A 16,649-nucleotide genomic window follows, 5' to 3' on the forward strand; every position below is an offset into this window, starting at 1 on the left:
CATTGATGTTTCTATCTCCCTCTCCCTTCCTCTCTCTGAAACCAATAAGGACATATTTAAATAAAAATAAATAAAACTTAGCATTTGGCCTTGCTCAGTTGGTTAGAGCGTTGTCATCTTCCAGATTTGCCAAGGTTGCAGGTTTGATCCCCAGTCAGGACACATACAAGAATCAGTGTTTCCCTCCCTCCCCTTCTTTCTCACTCACATCCACCCACTCTCCTGGTGATTCTGCTGTGCTGTCAGGACTGATAGGTACTTCTTTTAGGCCTGTGTTACCCAGACTTGCCTGAAAAGAAACACTAGTCCTTGGTTCCAAATGCTTCCCTGAAAATTCTGATTCTGGTAGCCTGGGTTGGAGAACGCTGCCTGTGCTTTCAGGTCGTCAGCATAAAAAAACAAATGTGCTTCTTTGTGGGAAAGAACAGTGATGTTACTGACCACAAGGAAGGCTTTTTTGTGTTATATTCAGACTGCCATAACTAACCTCATCACCAGAAAAATCACACGTCGTCTCTTGCTTAATTTTCTTACTGAAAAACATCTCTGGAAGAGCATACTTTGAGTTAGATTCTGGTATGGTGGAATATTGGTGCTTTTTCTGTTTCAGATTTGATACTTTGAAGCAGCAGGTTGGCTGACTGTTGTATGTGTCTCTCGAATCCAAAGGCTTTCTTTTGCTATTTCCTTTGGACTGAATAGCAGCCGTCAGATGGAGAGACACCCAAGACAGCAGAGAGAATTTTGGGGAATATTTGCCGGCATCCTTCTGGAAGGAAAACAAAAGTTCTACCTACTGAATTGTCAGTACCAAAACTTACAAACAGCACCCTGGCCAGGCCAGTGTGGCTCAGTTGGTTGAAGCGGTGTCCCTGTACACCAAAAGGTTGTGGGTTCAATTCCTGGTCAGGGCACATACCTAGGTTGCTGGCTCAATCCCCAGTCAGCATATGTGTAGGAGGCAGCCAGTTGATGTTTCTCGCTTACGTCAGTGTCTCTCTCCCTCTCACTTCCTCCCCCTTTTCTCTCTCTCTCTCTCCTCCTCCCTCCCCCCTCTCCCTCCTTTCCTCTCTTTAAAACCAATAAAATATATGTACAGGTTGTCCCCAAGAAATGTATACACACTTTGAATAATTATTAATTCCAATGGGTTAAATCTGAAAGAAAGAAACATCAGTTGAGTTATCAGCTGTTAAATGTGTATACATTTTTGGAGGGCACCCTGTATATATCAACTTTTAACATGTGGCCCACATCTATACCCTGGATTTTTATCCCAGGAGAAAGTACAACCTCAAATGAGCAATGCTGGGATTTTTGCTGTCTACCCTCTTGTGAGCTCAGTTCCTCGTTCTTCACAATAGGCAGGTTCCTTCAAGGCTGCAAGTATCACAATCAGTGTCACTCCCTTTCTAGTTGATTTATACTTGTGGTTTTTCTCCAATTTCAGAGTTGGTAAGACATCACTCATGAACCAGTATGTGAACAAGAAATTCAGTAATCAGTACAAAGCCACAATAGGAGCAGACTTTCTGACAAAGGAGGTAATGGTGGATGACAGACTAGTTACAATGCAGGTAAGCATGTCTCAACTTGGCCAACCAAGCCGTGCTCGTTCATTGAGTCTTAACCCTTTTTTCATGCCTAGGCATTTCGCCTCCCTGTTCTTCAAATCCCACTGTTATATTCATGGAGTGTTCACTGCAGGTAGAATTGCCAGAATAAAATACAAAACATCAAATATGTTCTAAATATAGCATGAGACATACTAAAAATTTAACTGGACTTTCTGTTTTTTGTTTGTTTTATTTTGTTTTCTAAATTTAGCACAGGTTCCTACTGGTATCTCCAAAATGTGTTAACTATTTCCTTTCTTAATATCCTTTCCTAGTGCTTTAGGCCAAAAAATATTGTTGTCTCTCTCCTAGGTTCTTACAGCAGGCATTAGTTTCCCTCTTTTCCTGGATTCTTTTAATCTATCCTATCTGTAGCTGCCAAAGTTGTGTTTCTATTAAGCCAATCTGTTTTTATTTTTTCATGTATCAGCTTAATTTTTCAGGGGCTTCTCTTTCTCCAGAGTAACATACAGACTCCTTATATGTCTTTTTGAAAGCCTTCACATTCTGGCTACAAAATATTTTTCATTCCTGCCAGTTTTTCCAAATCATGTGCTTCCAGTGATGCACTTTGTCACATACACCCCTTCCTGAAGTCTCCAACTTTTAGCCCAGATGATGTCTTGAAACTCCTACCTCCATAGCAGTTGTTTCTTTCCATGTTAAAATGATATCCCTGGATGACTAAGTCTCTAGAGACAAATACAATTTGATTCCATTGTAGTCCTAGCAAGCACCAGATTCACTGAAATGTTTGAATGATACAGGTTTCAGGTAGTTTTTACATGTGTTCATCCTGAGCTATGACATGCTCCCAGAGGGTAAGGACTTGACACTTTCTTGACTCACACATTTAGGACACAGTTATTCTAGATCTCCCTTCCTCACCTTCCCCACACATGTACCTAGAGATGTTCAAAATATAGCTAACATTTAAAGAAGCCAGGCTTGAGAAAGGGAAATTTCCAGATTACAGGAAAGAAGAGGGAATTGAAAGTTATTGATAAGCTCAGGGGTTGCTGCAGACTTGAGTTTTATCATTTAGCAGAGATAGGAGTTGTGACTGCACAAGGTGGGGGAGCTAGAACTGAGAATCCCCTTGGAAACACATGCACGCACACACTTGTCTAGGACTTTAGAAAAATGTGAAAACAGGACCAAATACCTTCACCAAAGAAAGTGGCAAAGTTTGTGTGTGAAGTACAGGCTTGGGGCTTTTCCTCCTTGTTGGAGAATCTTAGTCCAATATACTCATAGGTGTATTGAGTTTATACTCTGCACACAAATCTTTGTCTGGAAGAATTAAAATAAACCTGATCACTCCTGGCAAAAACAAAAATAAGACTCCCCTATAGGGGCACTTAGAACCCACGAACAGAAGATGAGCTCATAGCCACATGAGGAAATAATGTACCACAAAAAATGTTCACAATGACTAGAGACTTCAGAAAAAGGAACAGAAACCATAATGAAAAGAGATACTATTTTTAAAAATGAGGATATGGAATACTTAAAACTTCAAGAAGTGAAAAAATAGTAATTGAAATAAACTAAATGAACAGTTAAACTGCAAATTAAAGACAGCTGAAGAAAATAGTAAACTGTAAGAACTGAGCAGATTGCCTTGAAGAAAACTCAAAACTGCAAAACACCAAAAAGCAAAATCATAAGAGCAACTAGAGAGAAAGGACAGAGTACTTATAAAGGAACAACAGGTGGATGAGTCCTCAGGAGCAACAGAAGGCAGAAGGGAATGGAATGCTTTCCGAGTGCTGGGGGTGAAGTACCACGTGCAGATTTTACACATGTATGCTGCTGTCTGCACCAGGAGAAACGGACCTGGAGAACCAAGCTGTGGTTTTGATAGTCTTGTGAGCTGATTCAGAAGTCAGAGCCTAGCCCCTCAGGGTTAGGGGCCATTATACTAGAGCCCCCCACAAACTAGTAATCTAGGATCCAGGAGTGTTTCACTTCTGGAGTAAACACCACCTAGAGAACCCCAGGGCACTTGAGTGGAGTCCAGAGTATAAAAGAGAATGTGTTCCTGAGAGGTTGTAGCCAATTTAAAAGACTAGAAGTAAATGAACACCGTCGTCTCTGGACAAAGGCATCATCATCTTAGATCTTGAGGAATCCTCACATACTTTTCAGGAACTGTTAGCAGCTTATAATAAAATATAATCCAAATAAGAAAACAGGCAAGAACCAGTGGAAATGCTAATTTTAGAATGTTTTTTTATGTTTAAAGAAATAAGGCAATCTTACATATCTGCATAGAAAAAACAAATCATGTAGGTTAATAGAACCTCTAAAAATGAAATACAATAACCAAAAATTGGAAATTCAGAGATTATTTTTAGCAGCAGAGAAAAAGGGGCTGAAAAGTAAGAATGATAGGAAATATGAAAGAGGTAAAAACAGGACTCAGTGAGTAGATTGGGCCTGTTTTTAACCTGTCGCAGAGAGAATAGATCAAAGGTGGTATTTGCTGAGAGTTTTCTGGAACCGATGTGGCACCAGTCCACAGATTCTGGAGGCCCAGATTCTAAGAAGGATGATTTAAAGAGATCTGCGTGACTCAGAATAAAATTGAGAAATGAAATAAAATAAAGACAAACTTGAAAGCAGCCAGAGGAAAAAGATGACCTTGAATGGTGCAGCATTTCTGTTGTCAAAGGTAATGATGAAAATCAGCAGTTAATAGAATATATTCTCAAAGGAGCTGTCAGCATAGCATTCCATCCCTACTGAAAATATCTTCCATGAAAGATATGAAAGCATACATCCTTCAGTTCTAGTGACAAAAGTTCTAAAGGATGTACTTTCAGGCAGAAGGAAAGTGATTGCATTTGGAAAGGTCTGAGATAAGATACACTGAGATAAACTTTAATTGTATGTGTGTGTGTTTCTGTTTTTACAATTGTTACCCGAATATTAAGAGCATGTTACTTCCAAACTAGTATAAGGAAACTAGGATTGGAACTGTAAAATTTAATGTGTAGAGGAAGATTAGTGACTTGTGGGTTTTAAATTTTTCATATATTGTTCTGGAAGGAGATAGAAAATAATCATTATTAAACATTAGATGGAGTCAAGAATGCATGAAAAATTAAATGTGATTTATTATGAACCCGTAGTAATTTAAACTGTGTGATAGTGTCCGAGATATACAGATCAAGGGAGCAGAGGACATAGAAGCAGGGCATACCTAGCTGGACACTGGAGAGGGAACAGACTTGAAAGACGTCTAGGGGGAGGAGGAGGAGTTACATAGTCCACAAGGCTGGCCGGGCCAGGGGCTTTCCATTTAGGTGGGTAGTAGCCAGAGGGTCCATGACCTGGATGGCAAAGATACAAAATGAAAACTTTTATGTATGTATGTATGTATTTACTTATTTATTTATTTTAATCCTCACCAGAGGATTTGTTTTTTCACTGCTTTTCAGAGAGAGTGGAAGGGAGGGAGAGAGAAAGAGAAAGGGAAAGAAACATGATGTGAGAGAGAGACATAGATTGGTTGCCTCCCGCACTCGCCCCGACCCAGGCTGGGGATTGACCAAGGTATGTGCCTTTGGCTGGAATCAAACCCGGACCCTTTAGTCCTTGGGCTGATGCTGTACCACTGAGCCAAACTGGCCAGGGCCAAAATGAAAACTTTAAAAATGAAAATAAGAGAGCTTTTTTTACCTTAGGCTTTTAAAATAGAGCCCTAGCTGGTTTTGCTCAGTGATTAGAGTGTCGGCCCGTGAACTGAAGGGTCTCTGGTTCTGTTCTGGTCAAGGGCACATACCTGGGTTGCAGGATCGATCCCTGCCAGTCAGCCCATGAGTGGGAGGCGACCAGTTAATGTGTCTCTCTCACATTGATGTTTCTCTCTCTCTCTCCCTCTCCTCCCTCTCTTCTACTCTCTGAAAAGCAATGGAAAAGTATCCTTGGGTGAGGATTAAAAATTAATTAATTAAAATAAAATAGAGAAAGAAAGCACACGTTGTAATTGACATGTTCCCCGAGTGTTCTGGATCACAGGGAGGCAGTATTGACTGCCTGAGAAGGGCTTCACAGAAGAGCTCAACCATCCTTTTGCAAAATCTGGGTCTGGATATAAAATTGTAGTGGCCTACATACTCCATCCTCCATTTTGGTCTGAACCCTGGGCCTTTGGGGACGTTGGCTGGTGATTTGGACATAAAGTTAGAATTTATTTGGGTTATGAGGATGGTCCAAGTTTTCATGTTTTCCTAAGTGTTTTTCCTGCAAAACAGACTGTTGATCCAAAAGTTGAAGACCCATGTCAACTGGAAGTAACTGCATACTGCTTCTGACCCAGGCACTCTCTTAAACCAGGTGGCTTGTTGGGGGGAGTCAGACCATTCCTCAGAACACTAGTCATCTTTCCAGGCTGACCAGGGTAGCCCTGTTAAGAGATCCAGGTCAGTGAGGAAATCCATCCTTGAACCTAGAATGGCAGTGAATGATGCGAAGTTCTTTGAGCTGGTCACTAGTACGTGGTGTTATTTTGATTAAAAGCTGACTTTCATGTATACTCTAGAATGTGTTCTTGTCTTTTTCTTTATCTCTTTGTCAGGGTTTTTTCTTTGCTTTGTTATTAAACATACTGATTTTTTTTTTTTCAGGTAAACTATATGCAGTAAAATGCATAGATTTATATATATAATTCAGTAACAAATTACCTCCCTATATTTCTATCACCCCCCCAAAAAAAGTTCCCAGAGTACATAAATGTTAAGTTTATAGTGTAAATTTTACATAAATATTTATCAATGTGACTACCACCTGGATTAAGATAAGAAAAATTTCTAGGACCCCAGAGTTCAAACTCCAGTGTTACCCCTCATAGACACATGTATTCACACATGTGCTGTTTGTCAGGGTTGTTTTGGATACTCTGGTGGTGAAATCTGTTTCCCGAATTCTGAAGTCATTTGTTTCTGGGTAGCCCCATAATCCTTCTCGTTTTCCTCTGGTATCTCCTCATTCTTAGTGCTCTTAACCCCAAAGAATAATGTTTTGTCTCTCACAGATCTGGGACACAGCTGGACAGGAACGGTTCCAGTCTCTTGGTGTGGCATTCTATAGAGGTGCAGACTGCTGCGTTCTGGTATTTGACGTCACTGCCCCCAACACGTTCAAAACCCTTGACAGTTGGAGAGATGAGTTTCTCATCCAGGCCAGTCCTCGGGATCCTGAAAACTTTCCTTTCGTGGTGTTGGGAAATAAGATTGACCTTGAAAACAGACAAGTAAGTGCCAAAGATGGTGGGAATCTAAATGTGGAGACTTATAAACCTACCATCATGTAGGTTATGGCTATTGGATCATAGAAAAGGCCTTCTTTTAAAAGTGACAGCTAAGTTTGTGATGACAGGTGCTATTTTTAGCTTTGATTGGTATAATGCCACATGCCTCAAGGACCAGTATACACACACAGTCTCTGTGTGCCCCATAGTGGGGGTGGAGGAAGGCATAACTAATGAGTTACATGCTCAGGCCTTGGAATGGAGTCTTGCTCTCTAACTTGGTAAAAGCATACCATTGTGGCTTCCCCTGTGGTAAAACAGGAACAGTGAATTCTGCAGTAGTATTCCCTTTAAAGTCACGCCAGCAAAGCAGCAAGTCCATTCTGTGGTGCTACCTGTGCTGGCCACTCCTCGTGGTCTGTTCCAGTGAAACAATTTGACTTGAGGCCAGTGGTATCTTGCATTTTGGTCTTTCGGATTTAAAGGCATAATTGCACCAGGCCGGCATGGCTCAGCGGCTGAGCGTCGACCCAGGATCCAGGAGATTGCAGTTCGATTCCGGGTCAGGGCACATGCCCAGGGTTGCGGGCTCGACCCCCAGTTGGGGGCCTGCGGGAGACGGCCCACCAATGACTCTCATCATTGATGTTTCTGTCTCTCTCTCCCTCTCCCTTCCTCTTTCTAAAATCATTTATATATATATATATATATAAAATGTATTTTAAAAATATATCTTTATTGATTTCAGAGAGAGAAGGGATAGGGAGAGACAGAAACATCAATGATGAGAGTGTCGTCATTGATTGGATGCCTCTTTCCAATTGTCCATTGTTGATTTCCTCTCCTGTGAGAGACACCTGCTTCTAAGGTACCATATGAATTTGAAGGGTTCTGTGCTAAGCCCAGAATTGCTCCAGTATTTGCATGTGAGTGTGTGAACTACCTTCAGACCAGTAGCCTTTAAGGCCCGGGAGACCTGGTTTAAACCCCTATGCTGCCCCAGCTGGCTGTTATACTGGATTATTGCCTTTGGCCTCTGAGCCTCAGTTCCCTTACTGCACTTGAAAAGAGGGAATTAGATTTTGTCATTCTCAAATGCTCTCCCAACACCTCAAGGACCTGCCTGGATCTTACTTTCAAATAGCATTTCTCTAAGTTTATTTCTGATCATTGATCTCTTTTCCTCCCTTTCCTAAGTGACTTAGTTCTACTCTTATACCTGAAAGTGGGCTGGGGTAGGGGAAGGAATTAGGATATGAGAGGCAAAGGTGTCACTGAGAGCTGCAGAATTTTTTGGCACTTTGATGTATGACACAGGTGACGTAACATTAGCGGTAATGGGTAAGGGACTACAAACCTTAAGACGAAGCTGTCAGGTACTTCTTGTGCTAGGACCTCTGAGGTCCCAGGAGAGACCATTTATTTCTTCCTGGGCTGGCTTCTTATTTCCTTCACAAGCTGCTTTTATATGTAGCTAAGGGTTAAAAGCCATGGGTTCGAGACAGAAAGTGGGCTTTGGGTTTGAATCCTAGCTATACTATGCATAGCCAGCAGGTCTCTCTATCCCGTACCTGCTGCACATCCTAATGCCTGACGTCTGTTTCCTCACCTGTACTACCTGTAGACTAGGGACAGTAATCCTGGGAAGGATTGAGTCAGTGCTAGCTGCTTCTAATATGAGCACACATGCGCCCTGCTTCCCCTTTCAGGTGGCCACGAAACGAGCACAGGCCTGGTGCTACAGCAAAAATAACATTCCCTACTTTGAGACCAGTGCCAAGGAGGCCATCAATGTGGAGCAGGCATTCCAGACGATTGCACGGAATGCACTTAAACAGGTGGGTCTCTGGCAGCTGTCTAGCTCCCTGTGGTGATTGACCATTGACCCAGCCCCTGCCTGGCTTCCTTATTCTTAATCTTCTTTCCTAGCTGTCTCTCTCTTTCGTGTAGCCAGAAAAAACTGTATGTTTATCTGGAAAGGTAATGGCACATTCTGCTAAAGCGTCTAGAAATTCCACTTGTTTGTGAATAATCTGGATGATGCGGTGGCAGTGAAGACCGGCTGAGGCTACTCTTGTTTGACTGGACATGTTCTTGCTGTCTTTGCCTGCTGAGGAGATTAGGCCACTAGGAGGTCCCTGGTGGGGTTATTCCTTCTGTTTTATAGAGGGGATAACTTGAATTCAAATCCCAGCTCTGCTGCTATCATTAGATAGTTTATCATACATGAGCTTCCATCCCCTCATCAGGAAAACGAGAATACCAGCTTTGCACAGTGGTTGTACAGATTAAATGAGATGGACTTACTTTTGTCATCAGAAAGGTTAACCAGAAGCTCTAGGAATTGTATTCCTTAAATAAAATTTACCTGCATTTTCTTTCTTACGTTGTTCACTCACCTGTTCACAGACAAAATGGTACTTGTTGGCATGTGGGAGTTGAAGGCTTTTTTGATTTAGCAGCTCCATTAGGGCCAATGAGTTAAGGCAAGTCATGAAGCATTGTCAGTCATGTGTGGTAGTCACACACAAGGATTGCAGGGGTGTCAGAGGTGAGGTACACATCAGGGATGCAGAGAACATTTGAGGAAGCGCCTTGTAGTTATAAAGGGCCAGGTGGGTTCTGCTTGCTCCCGGAATCAGTGTATAGATGGTAATGGTTCTCAGTAGGATAGGGCATCTGGACCTGTGGGCAGGGAGATAATTTGGAATGAGTTATTCCAAGGACTGGGGCCTGCACTGAGTGTTCCATAATAAAAAGGGACAGCCCTACGCAATGACGAATTGGTCTACCCAAAATGCCAGTAGACCCCTACTGAGAAACACTGATACACTGAGAAGGAACTCACAGAATGCAGATTTAAGGCCTTTTTGTCTCCCTTTCCCCCCCTGCCTTTAACCTACCCTCACACCTAGATTAATAACCTAGTGTTTTTCCTAATTGCATGCAAAACTATAAATATGTGTGGGGAGTTGTTTTCCACCAGTTCCCTGTTGACTACCATCACTGTTGGAGTTTTTCTCTTTGAATATTGCTGTCTCTATAGCTTTATTATAATGCTTGCATTTCTACAAGCTGTCCTCTCAGGAGTGAGATTATTAAATTGAAAGGTATGTATTTTTAAGAGATGATATCAGATTGCTTTCCCCAAGGGCAGTAATATTTTAGTTGCCACCAGCAGTGCATGTTTTCTTTCTCTTTCCTGCTTTTCAGCAAATGGTAGTTATCATCTGTAAGTCTGCTGACACTCTGCCAATCTTTGGGTTTTCTCTGCTGCAGATAGCCAGTACATAGGCACTTGGCCTGGGCACCTGTCTGTTCTCATGAGCTCTTCATGAGCTGAAATTAACTTCACCTATATTGCAAGTGATTTTTCCAACTCTGCTATCTTTATATAATATATATATCTATCTCCTTTGGCCATAGAAAAAAGTAATTTTTTAGTCGGGTATGTCATTTTAAATTTCTGGGTTTCCTATGTCTAGGTCACATGTTGTCTAATTCAGCTGGAATTTATTTTGGCTTATGGCAGGAAATAGGGACTCTCCTTTTTTTTTTTTTTTTTTCAGAGAGATAGCCAGTTATTTCAAATATTAGTAGCTCGTTGTTAAATAAACTATTTTTCCCACCAGGTTGAAACATTACCTTTGTTATAATAAATGGTCATGTATATTTGGATCTATTTCCAGTCTTCTAAGTCTGTTCTAGTGACTTATGTGTTCCTTGTTTGGACCATCTTGATTTGACTTCCTTATAGTATGATCTATCTGACCAACTCTCCCCTTACTAGTCCTATTTATATTTTTTACTACTGGCTCTTTTGGTGCATTTTCCATTTAGACTAAGACTAAGAATATTATTTTAGTTCCACCTTTTTCTTTCCTCACCCTCCCCAAAAAGGAAACCTTATTGAGATTCTGATTGGGATTGCATTATAGCTGTTGTATTAGTATCATCTGGGAGCCATAACAAAATACAGACTGGGTAGCTTAAACAACAAAATATTATTTGCACTCAGTTTTGGAGGCTAGCAAATTCTTTTTCTCTTCATCTTTTGCAGAGTGCCACCATCTCCCTGTGTTCTCACTTGGTTTTTCCTCTCTGTGAACATGCACAGATTGGGGATAGTAGGGAAAGACTGAGAAAACACTGAGAGACAGAGAGAACTCCGGCGTCTTTTATAAGGATACACTAATCTTGTCAGATCAGGGCCCCACCCTTATGATTTCATTTTAACCTTAATTACTTTCTTAATCCAGATACAATCACACTGTGTGTTAGAACTTCAGCATATTCATTTTGGAGAAAGACAAACATTAAGTCCATAACAGCTATTATTTTAGGTTGGAAAACTGGCAGTTCCTTAAAAAGTTAAACATAAGAGCAACCGTATGACCCAACAATTCCACTACTAAGTATATACCCAAGAGAAATGAAAACAGGTTTACACAAAAACTTGTACACAGGTGTTCATAACAGCATTATTCATAATAGCGAAAGATTGGAAGTGGCCCAAACAAATGTTGATCAAAGGAAATGGCCAAAATAGGCAAATCTATTAAGACAGAAAGTAGATAGGTGGTTAGCAAGGGTTGAGAGTGTCAGATGGAGATAGAAAGCTAATTTTTAAAAATATTATTACTAGTCCGGTCGACATGGCTCAGTGGTTGAACATCAACCTATAAACCAGGAGGTCACAGTTTAATTCCCAGGCAGGGCACATGCCCCGGTCAATCCCCAGTGGGGTTGTGCAGGAGGCAGCCAATCAGTAACTCTCTCTCTTATCGTTGATGTTTCTATCTTTCTCTCCCTCTCTCTTCCTCTCTCTGAATTCAATAAAAACATATTTAAATATATATATTATATACACACGTTATTACTAAGAGTTTTTTGTTGTTTTTTATAGCTATTTGTGAGTGGAATAATTTTTCTGAGAAAAAACTTTTAATGAATAGAAACATTCCCTTCTTCAATCTCCAAATCCTAGAACAGTTCCTGGTACTCAGTGCTTAAATGACAAATTGTTTTCCTGCACCAGGAAGTAGAAACCTGCTCCTCATTGGAAAATGTTAATTTAGCAAAAGTCCCACTAAACTGATACAGTCCTTCTCTTTACCACAGATGGTGATAAAATTCATCCACAGCTGGTTTTTAAACATGCAGCATTTGGAAACAAAACTCTCCTAAACCTTTGGGGGAAAAAGAAAATAGACCCTAATTCCATAAAAATAAGTGGCAAATAGGGAACTGGAGGAATGTTTTAGGACTGAGAGGCAGCTAGCACTCAGCTTCAGCTCCCAGTTGCCTTGTGAAAATGCTGTCCAAGAGTTGCCAAAAATCCAGGCCATGTAGCCTGATTTCTTTTTGTGTTGGTAACTCTTGAGGACCATACTGAAAGCATCTGTGAGCTGGCTGTGGTCTCCAAGCCACCAGATTGCCATCTAATGCAAAGCATGAGTCAGCTTCTGTCCTGACTTCTCAATGTCAATTGCTGCTCTTCCTGTTGAATTTCTCTCTTCATATTGTTCTGGAATTATCACAAAACTTTTGTTCTTCTTGCTCAGCCTTTGAGGGTTGAATGCCTTCTGCCACAGCCCTCCCTTCACTGCTAGGTCTGTCCCCACTTCCCACTATGCCTAGGTGGAAGTTTGCCACAGGAATTTCCTGGTGCCCTGAGTAACAAACCTTTCTGTCTCTCTCCTTGCCCAGGAAACAGAGGTGGAGCTGTACAATGAATTTCCTGAACCCATCAAACTGGACAAGAACGACCGGGCCAAAGCCTCGGCGGAAAGCTGCAGTTGCTGAATGGGCAGTGAGAGCAGAGCACAGAGCCCTTCACAAACCAAGAACACACTTAGGCCTTCCAACACAAACCCCCCTCTCCTCTTTCAAACAAAACATAAAGTAATCTCTCATATCCAGCTGCCAAAAGAAACCCCACCAAACACACTCACCCCTCCATACAACACACACACACAGATCTGACACAAGCAGACAGACTCCAGCAGCCCAGGCCTGTGGTGGCTGCATCAGGGTCTGCCCACCCACTGCATCAGCCCTCATGTGGCAACAGGATGGGCCAGCTGTAGAAATTGTTCTGGTGTAGAGTCAACATCAGAAGCTTATTATTTTTGTCCACCAGGGAGAGAGGACTGTTTACAGTTAATCTGTGTCTAATTAGTTATCTGATTTTTTTAACGGTCTTGTGATCTTTTTACCCCATCCCCACCCCCCTCTTGTGAAGGCTATCACTTGGGAAGGCTGGTGCCCCATGCTTCATTACAGGCTCACACCCAGTCTGATCAGGCTGAGTTTTGTATGTATCTGTTAATGCTTGTTACTTTTAACTAATCAGATCTTTTTACAGTATCCATTTATTATGTAATGCTTCTTAGAAAAGAATCTTATAGTACATGTTAATATATGCAACCAATTAAAAATGTATAAATTAGTGTAAGAAATTCTTGGATTATGTGTTTAAGTCCTGTAATGCAGGCGTGTAAGATGGAGGGTTGAACCCTGTCTGGATTGCATAGTGTTAGCAACTCAGAATTCAGAAATCCAGCTAGAGGCAGTATTCTGTACAGTTGGCACAAGAATTATGTATGCCTTTTATCAAAGACTTAAGAGCCAAAAAGCTTTTCATCTCTCCAGGGGGGAAACTGTCTAGTTCCCTTCTGTATCTAAATTTCCCAAAAGGTTAATTTGCATAATACAGTGGCGTGTGCAGTGGATAAATGACTGTTGTTAAAATTCTCATTTATTCCCCCCCCCCCCCCCCCCCCCCCCCCGCTCCACACTTTGAAACTTCCCATTAGATCAGCAACTTATAAGAGGAAAAGGAAAATCCTAACAGATCTGTCCTAGTGATTTTACCTTTGTTCTAGAAGGCACTCCTTTCAGGGTTGTGGTATCCTTAGGCTAGCAAACCTTTTTCTCCTTTTACCCACCAACTCCCCAGTATTGCCCATTATTACCTAACCTGTTTCTTTGGTATGGAACCGTGGCAGTTTTGCGCCCTCCCTAGGATCTGCCCCTGCATTGTAGCTTGCTTAACGAAGCACTTCCTTTTTTCTCAAAGGTCTGCATTCTAGGGTGTGGGCCGAGTTCTTCTGTAAAGAGATGAACGTGATGCCAATAAAATGTAACAAGAGCAAAGATCATCTGCCTTTGCCCTGTCTTTTTTCCTTCTTCCAGACCGTTGGCTTAGTAGACACCATGTTAGCTAGTCATGACCAGTGCTTTATTAAGCAAAGGAGCCCTCCATAACTGGGCACGTGGTGCTTTGAGGCAGAAAGGCCTTCTAATACCTGGTCCTGCAGTACCTGTCCCTAGTTTGTTTTTGTTTTTTCTTTTGAATCATAGTATTGGGGGTAGGGGTGGGGACCGTAAATGGAGAACATACTGTCCCTTTAGAGGAGCAACCTCAAACTACTGGTGACCTATGGACCATGCACAGCCTGTGAGTGTAACTTAGTCTATGTGTTGTGTTTTGTCTTTTTAATTGGTGTAGTTGCTGGTACTTAGATGTTACATAGTTCTGGATTTCTGATTTTTCGTAGGAAAGGAAGATCTGGCAGCAGGCACCCTGTATTCCAACATATATAAGCCACCAGCTGCAACTGAATAGATGCCTAGAACCAGTTTAGAAAATAGTAGCATTTCAGTCAGTGGATGGGTGTAGGTTTTGCAGAAGTGGCTTGTTGACATAGCTCTTGGATTCTACTTTGCTATACTTCCACTTCTCAGGTTCCTCAGTTGATTTCTTTCCTTGTACCTGCTCTTGGCTCATACTTCATGCATTAAAAATAGCATTCTTAGAAGCTCATGACTACAATTCCACCATGGCTAGGGGTGCATGGCTTACATCTTCTCTGGTCCCACTCCCTGAACTGGGCCTAATTGGTGTTCTGTTTGGCTTCTAGAGAAGCAGAGTCCTCTCCAACTTGGGGCCCAGTGACTGGGCCATAGTTTATGGACCCTGTGTGATGCTCATCTCTACAAACCAGGCCACTATTCCTCTGATCTGTTCCTCTGGTCCTAACCTTGAACGTGGCATGGAAATGGAACTTGGCTTCTGATCTTGACCATCATCCTAAAACTGATGGTCACCCTAACATTAACCTGCTTTATCTTGAAATAAGCTTGAATGTAACCTTGTAAGTGGCCCTGATCCCAGTAATAGCTCACCCTAACTTTAATCTTGGTACTGATGGTCATCCTATAAACATGGTTCCCTTGAAATGACATTAAAATGGACCCTAATCATAATCCTGACTTTGAAGTTAACACTGAACTCTATTTTGACAACCTTACTCTCCAACCTGGGACTAGTGAGTCTAATATCCCATCAGCCTAGTGTCTGGCTGACCTTGATTTTATCATGTATACCTAAACTGTACACTTACACACTATGTTCATCTAAATTTGGTTTATCTATAGTGAGAAGCAATGGCTGAGACTAAAGTCGGCACTAATATAGTATCTTTTTCCATATTCCTATTTAGATTCACCATAAACATGCTTTTGAGAGAAACGAGTCCATCTGCTTCACCAAGCAGTAAGGATTCTTCTCAATAATACTTCTTAGGTTCATTTGAATTTAAGATGAATGTGTTCATCTCAGTTTGCTCTAACGATAAGTTACTTTCGAGAAGAATGTCTGGGAATGAATTTGTTGTACTAATACAGATTCACTTCAATAGTACTGCTTAGTTTAATCCAAACTCACTGTCTCACAGTATGAATGTGAAATATAGTACTGCTGTGCTTACCTTCATCTCAGTTTACTTCAAGCTATGAGGAGTCCAGGACTGAGTTTGTACTAACAGGAAGACAGGAAGAGTTCTTTTTTTTTTTTTTTTTTTTTCTTTCTTTTTGCTATTTATATTTAACATTTAAAAATTTAATGATAAAAGGCTTAGACACTACCAATGTTGATTTTTTTTTTGCATTATCCTTGTTATGGAAATTTGTAATTTAGCTACTCTCATGAATATTATGCAAGTACATTAAACAGTACAGGGGGTTTTTGAGCTTTTAGAATTCTTGACTAATACAAGCATTACTATAATTATCATTTCAAAGGTTTTTAAAAAATTTATTGGAGTGACACTGGTTAAAAAAAATTAAACAGGTCTCAAATGTACAACTCTATAATATAGTATCTGTATATTGCATCGTTTGTTCACCATCCAAAGTCTAAGTCTCCTGTCATCATTTATCCTTGCTTTACTCTTCTACCTCCTCCCAACCCCCTTTCCTTCTGGAAATCACACTTGTCTGTATTTGTTTTTGTTTTGTTTTTTACTTAATTCCTTCACTTTTTTCATCCAGCCCTTCTACCCCCCGCCCACCTCTGACAGCTGTCAGTCCATACTCTGTATCTATGAGTCTGTTTCTATATTGTTAGTTTAGTTTGTTTCATTAGATTCCACACATAAGTGAAATCATATGATATTTGTCTTTCTGACTGGCTTATTTCACTTAGCATAAAAATTTCCCAGGCCATCCATTAATATTGCAATGAACATATATTCTTTTGAATTAGTGTTTTGGGTTTCTTCAGATATATTTCCAGAAGTGGAATTGCTGGATCATAAGGTATTTCCATTTTTAATTTTTTGAGGACCTTCCATGTTTTCCACACTGACTGTACCAATCTGCATTCCAAACAGTGCACAAGGGTTCCCTTTTCTCCACATCCTCACCAACATTTGTTTGTTGATTTATTAATGATAGCCATTCTGACAGGTGTGAGGTGATACTGTGGTTTT

The 16,649-nt window shown here is 40.9% G+C and overlaps 1 protein-coding gene and 1 long non-coding RNA gene across 3 annotated transcripts in view; one reads left to right on the forward strand and one right to left on the reverse strand.

Moving 5' to 3' along the window:
- Positions 1-13,334, forward strand: part of RAB7A (RAB7A, member RAS oncogene family) — a 47,831-nt gene extending 34,497 nt beyond the window's left edge. For both annotated transcript variants that reach the window (XM_016197339.2, XM_016197338.2), the window contains 4 exons: positions 1,451-1,577; positions 6,658-6,876; positions 8,583-8,711; positions 12,583-13,334. In XM_016197339.2, coding sequence (XP_016052825.1) covers positions 1,451-1,577; positions 6,658-6,876; positions 8,583-8,711; positions 12,583-12,678 — 571 coding nt within the window. In that variant the 3' untranslated portion in view covers positions 12,679-13,334. The remainder of the gene's footprint in view (positions 1-1,450; positions 1,578-6,657; positions 6,877-8,582; positions 8,712-12,582) is intronic.
- LOC107525221 (uncharacterized) lies at positions 4,715-9,540 on the reverse strand. Its single transcript, XR_001602042.2, has 2 exons — positions 9,273-9,540; positions 4,715-4,954 (listed from the first exon to the last, which is right to left on the reverse strand). It is a non-coding gene; the product is annotated as an uncharacterized LOC107525221 (long non-coding RNA).
- Positions 13,335-16,649: the final 3,315 nt, after the last annotated feature.

Source organism: Miniopterus natalensis, chromosome 7 (genome assembly GCF_054644295.1).
Source record: "Miniopterus natalensis isolate mMinNat1 chromosome 7, mMinNat1.hap1, whole genome shotgun sequence".
NCBI lineage: Eukaryota > Metazoa > Chordata > Mammalia > Chiroptera > Miniopteridae > Miniopterus > Miniopterus natalensis.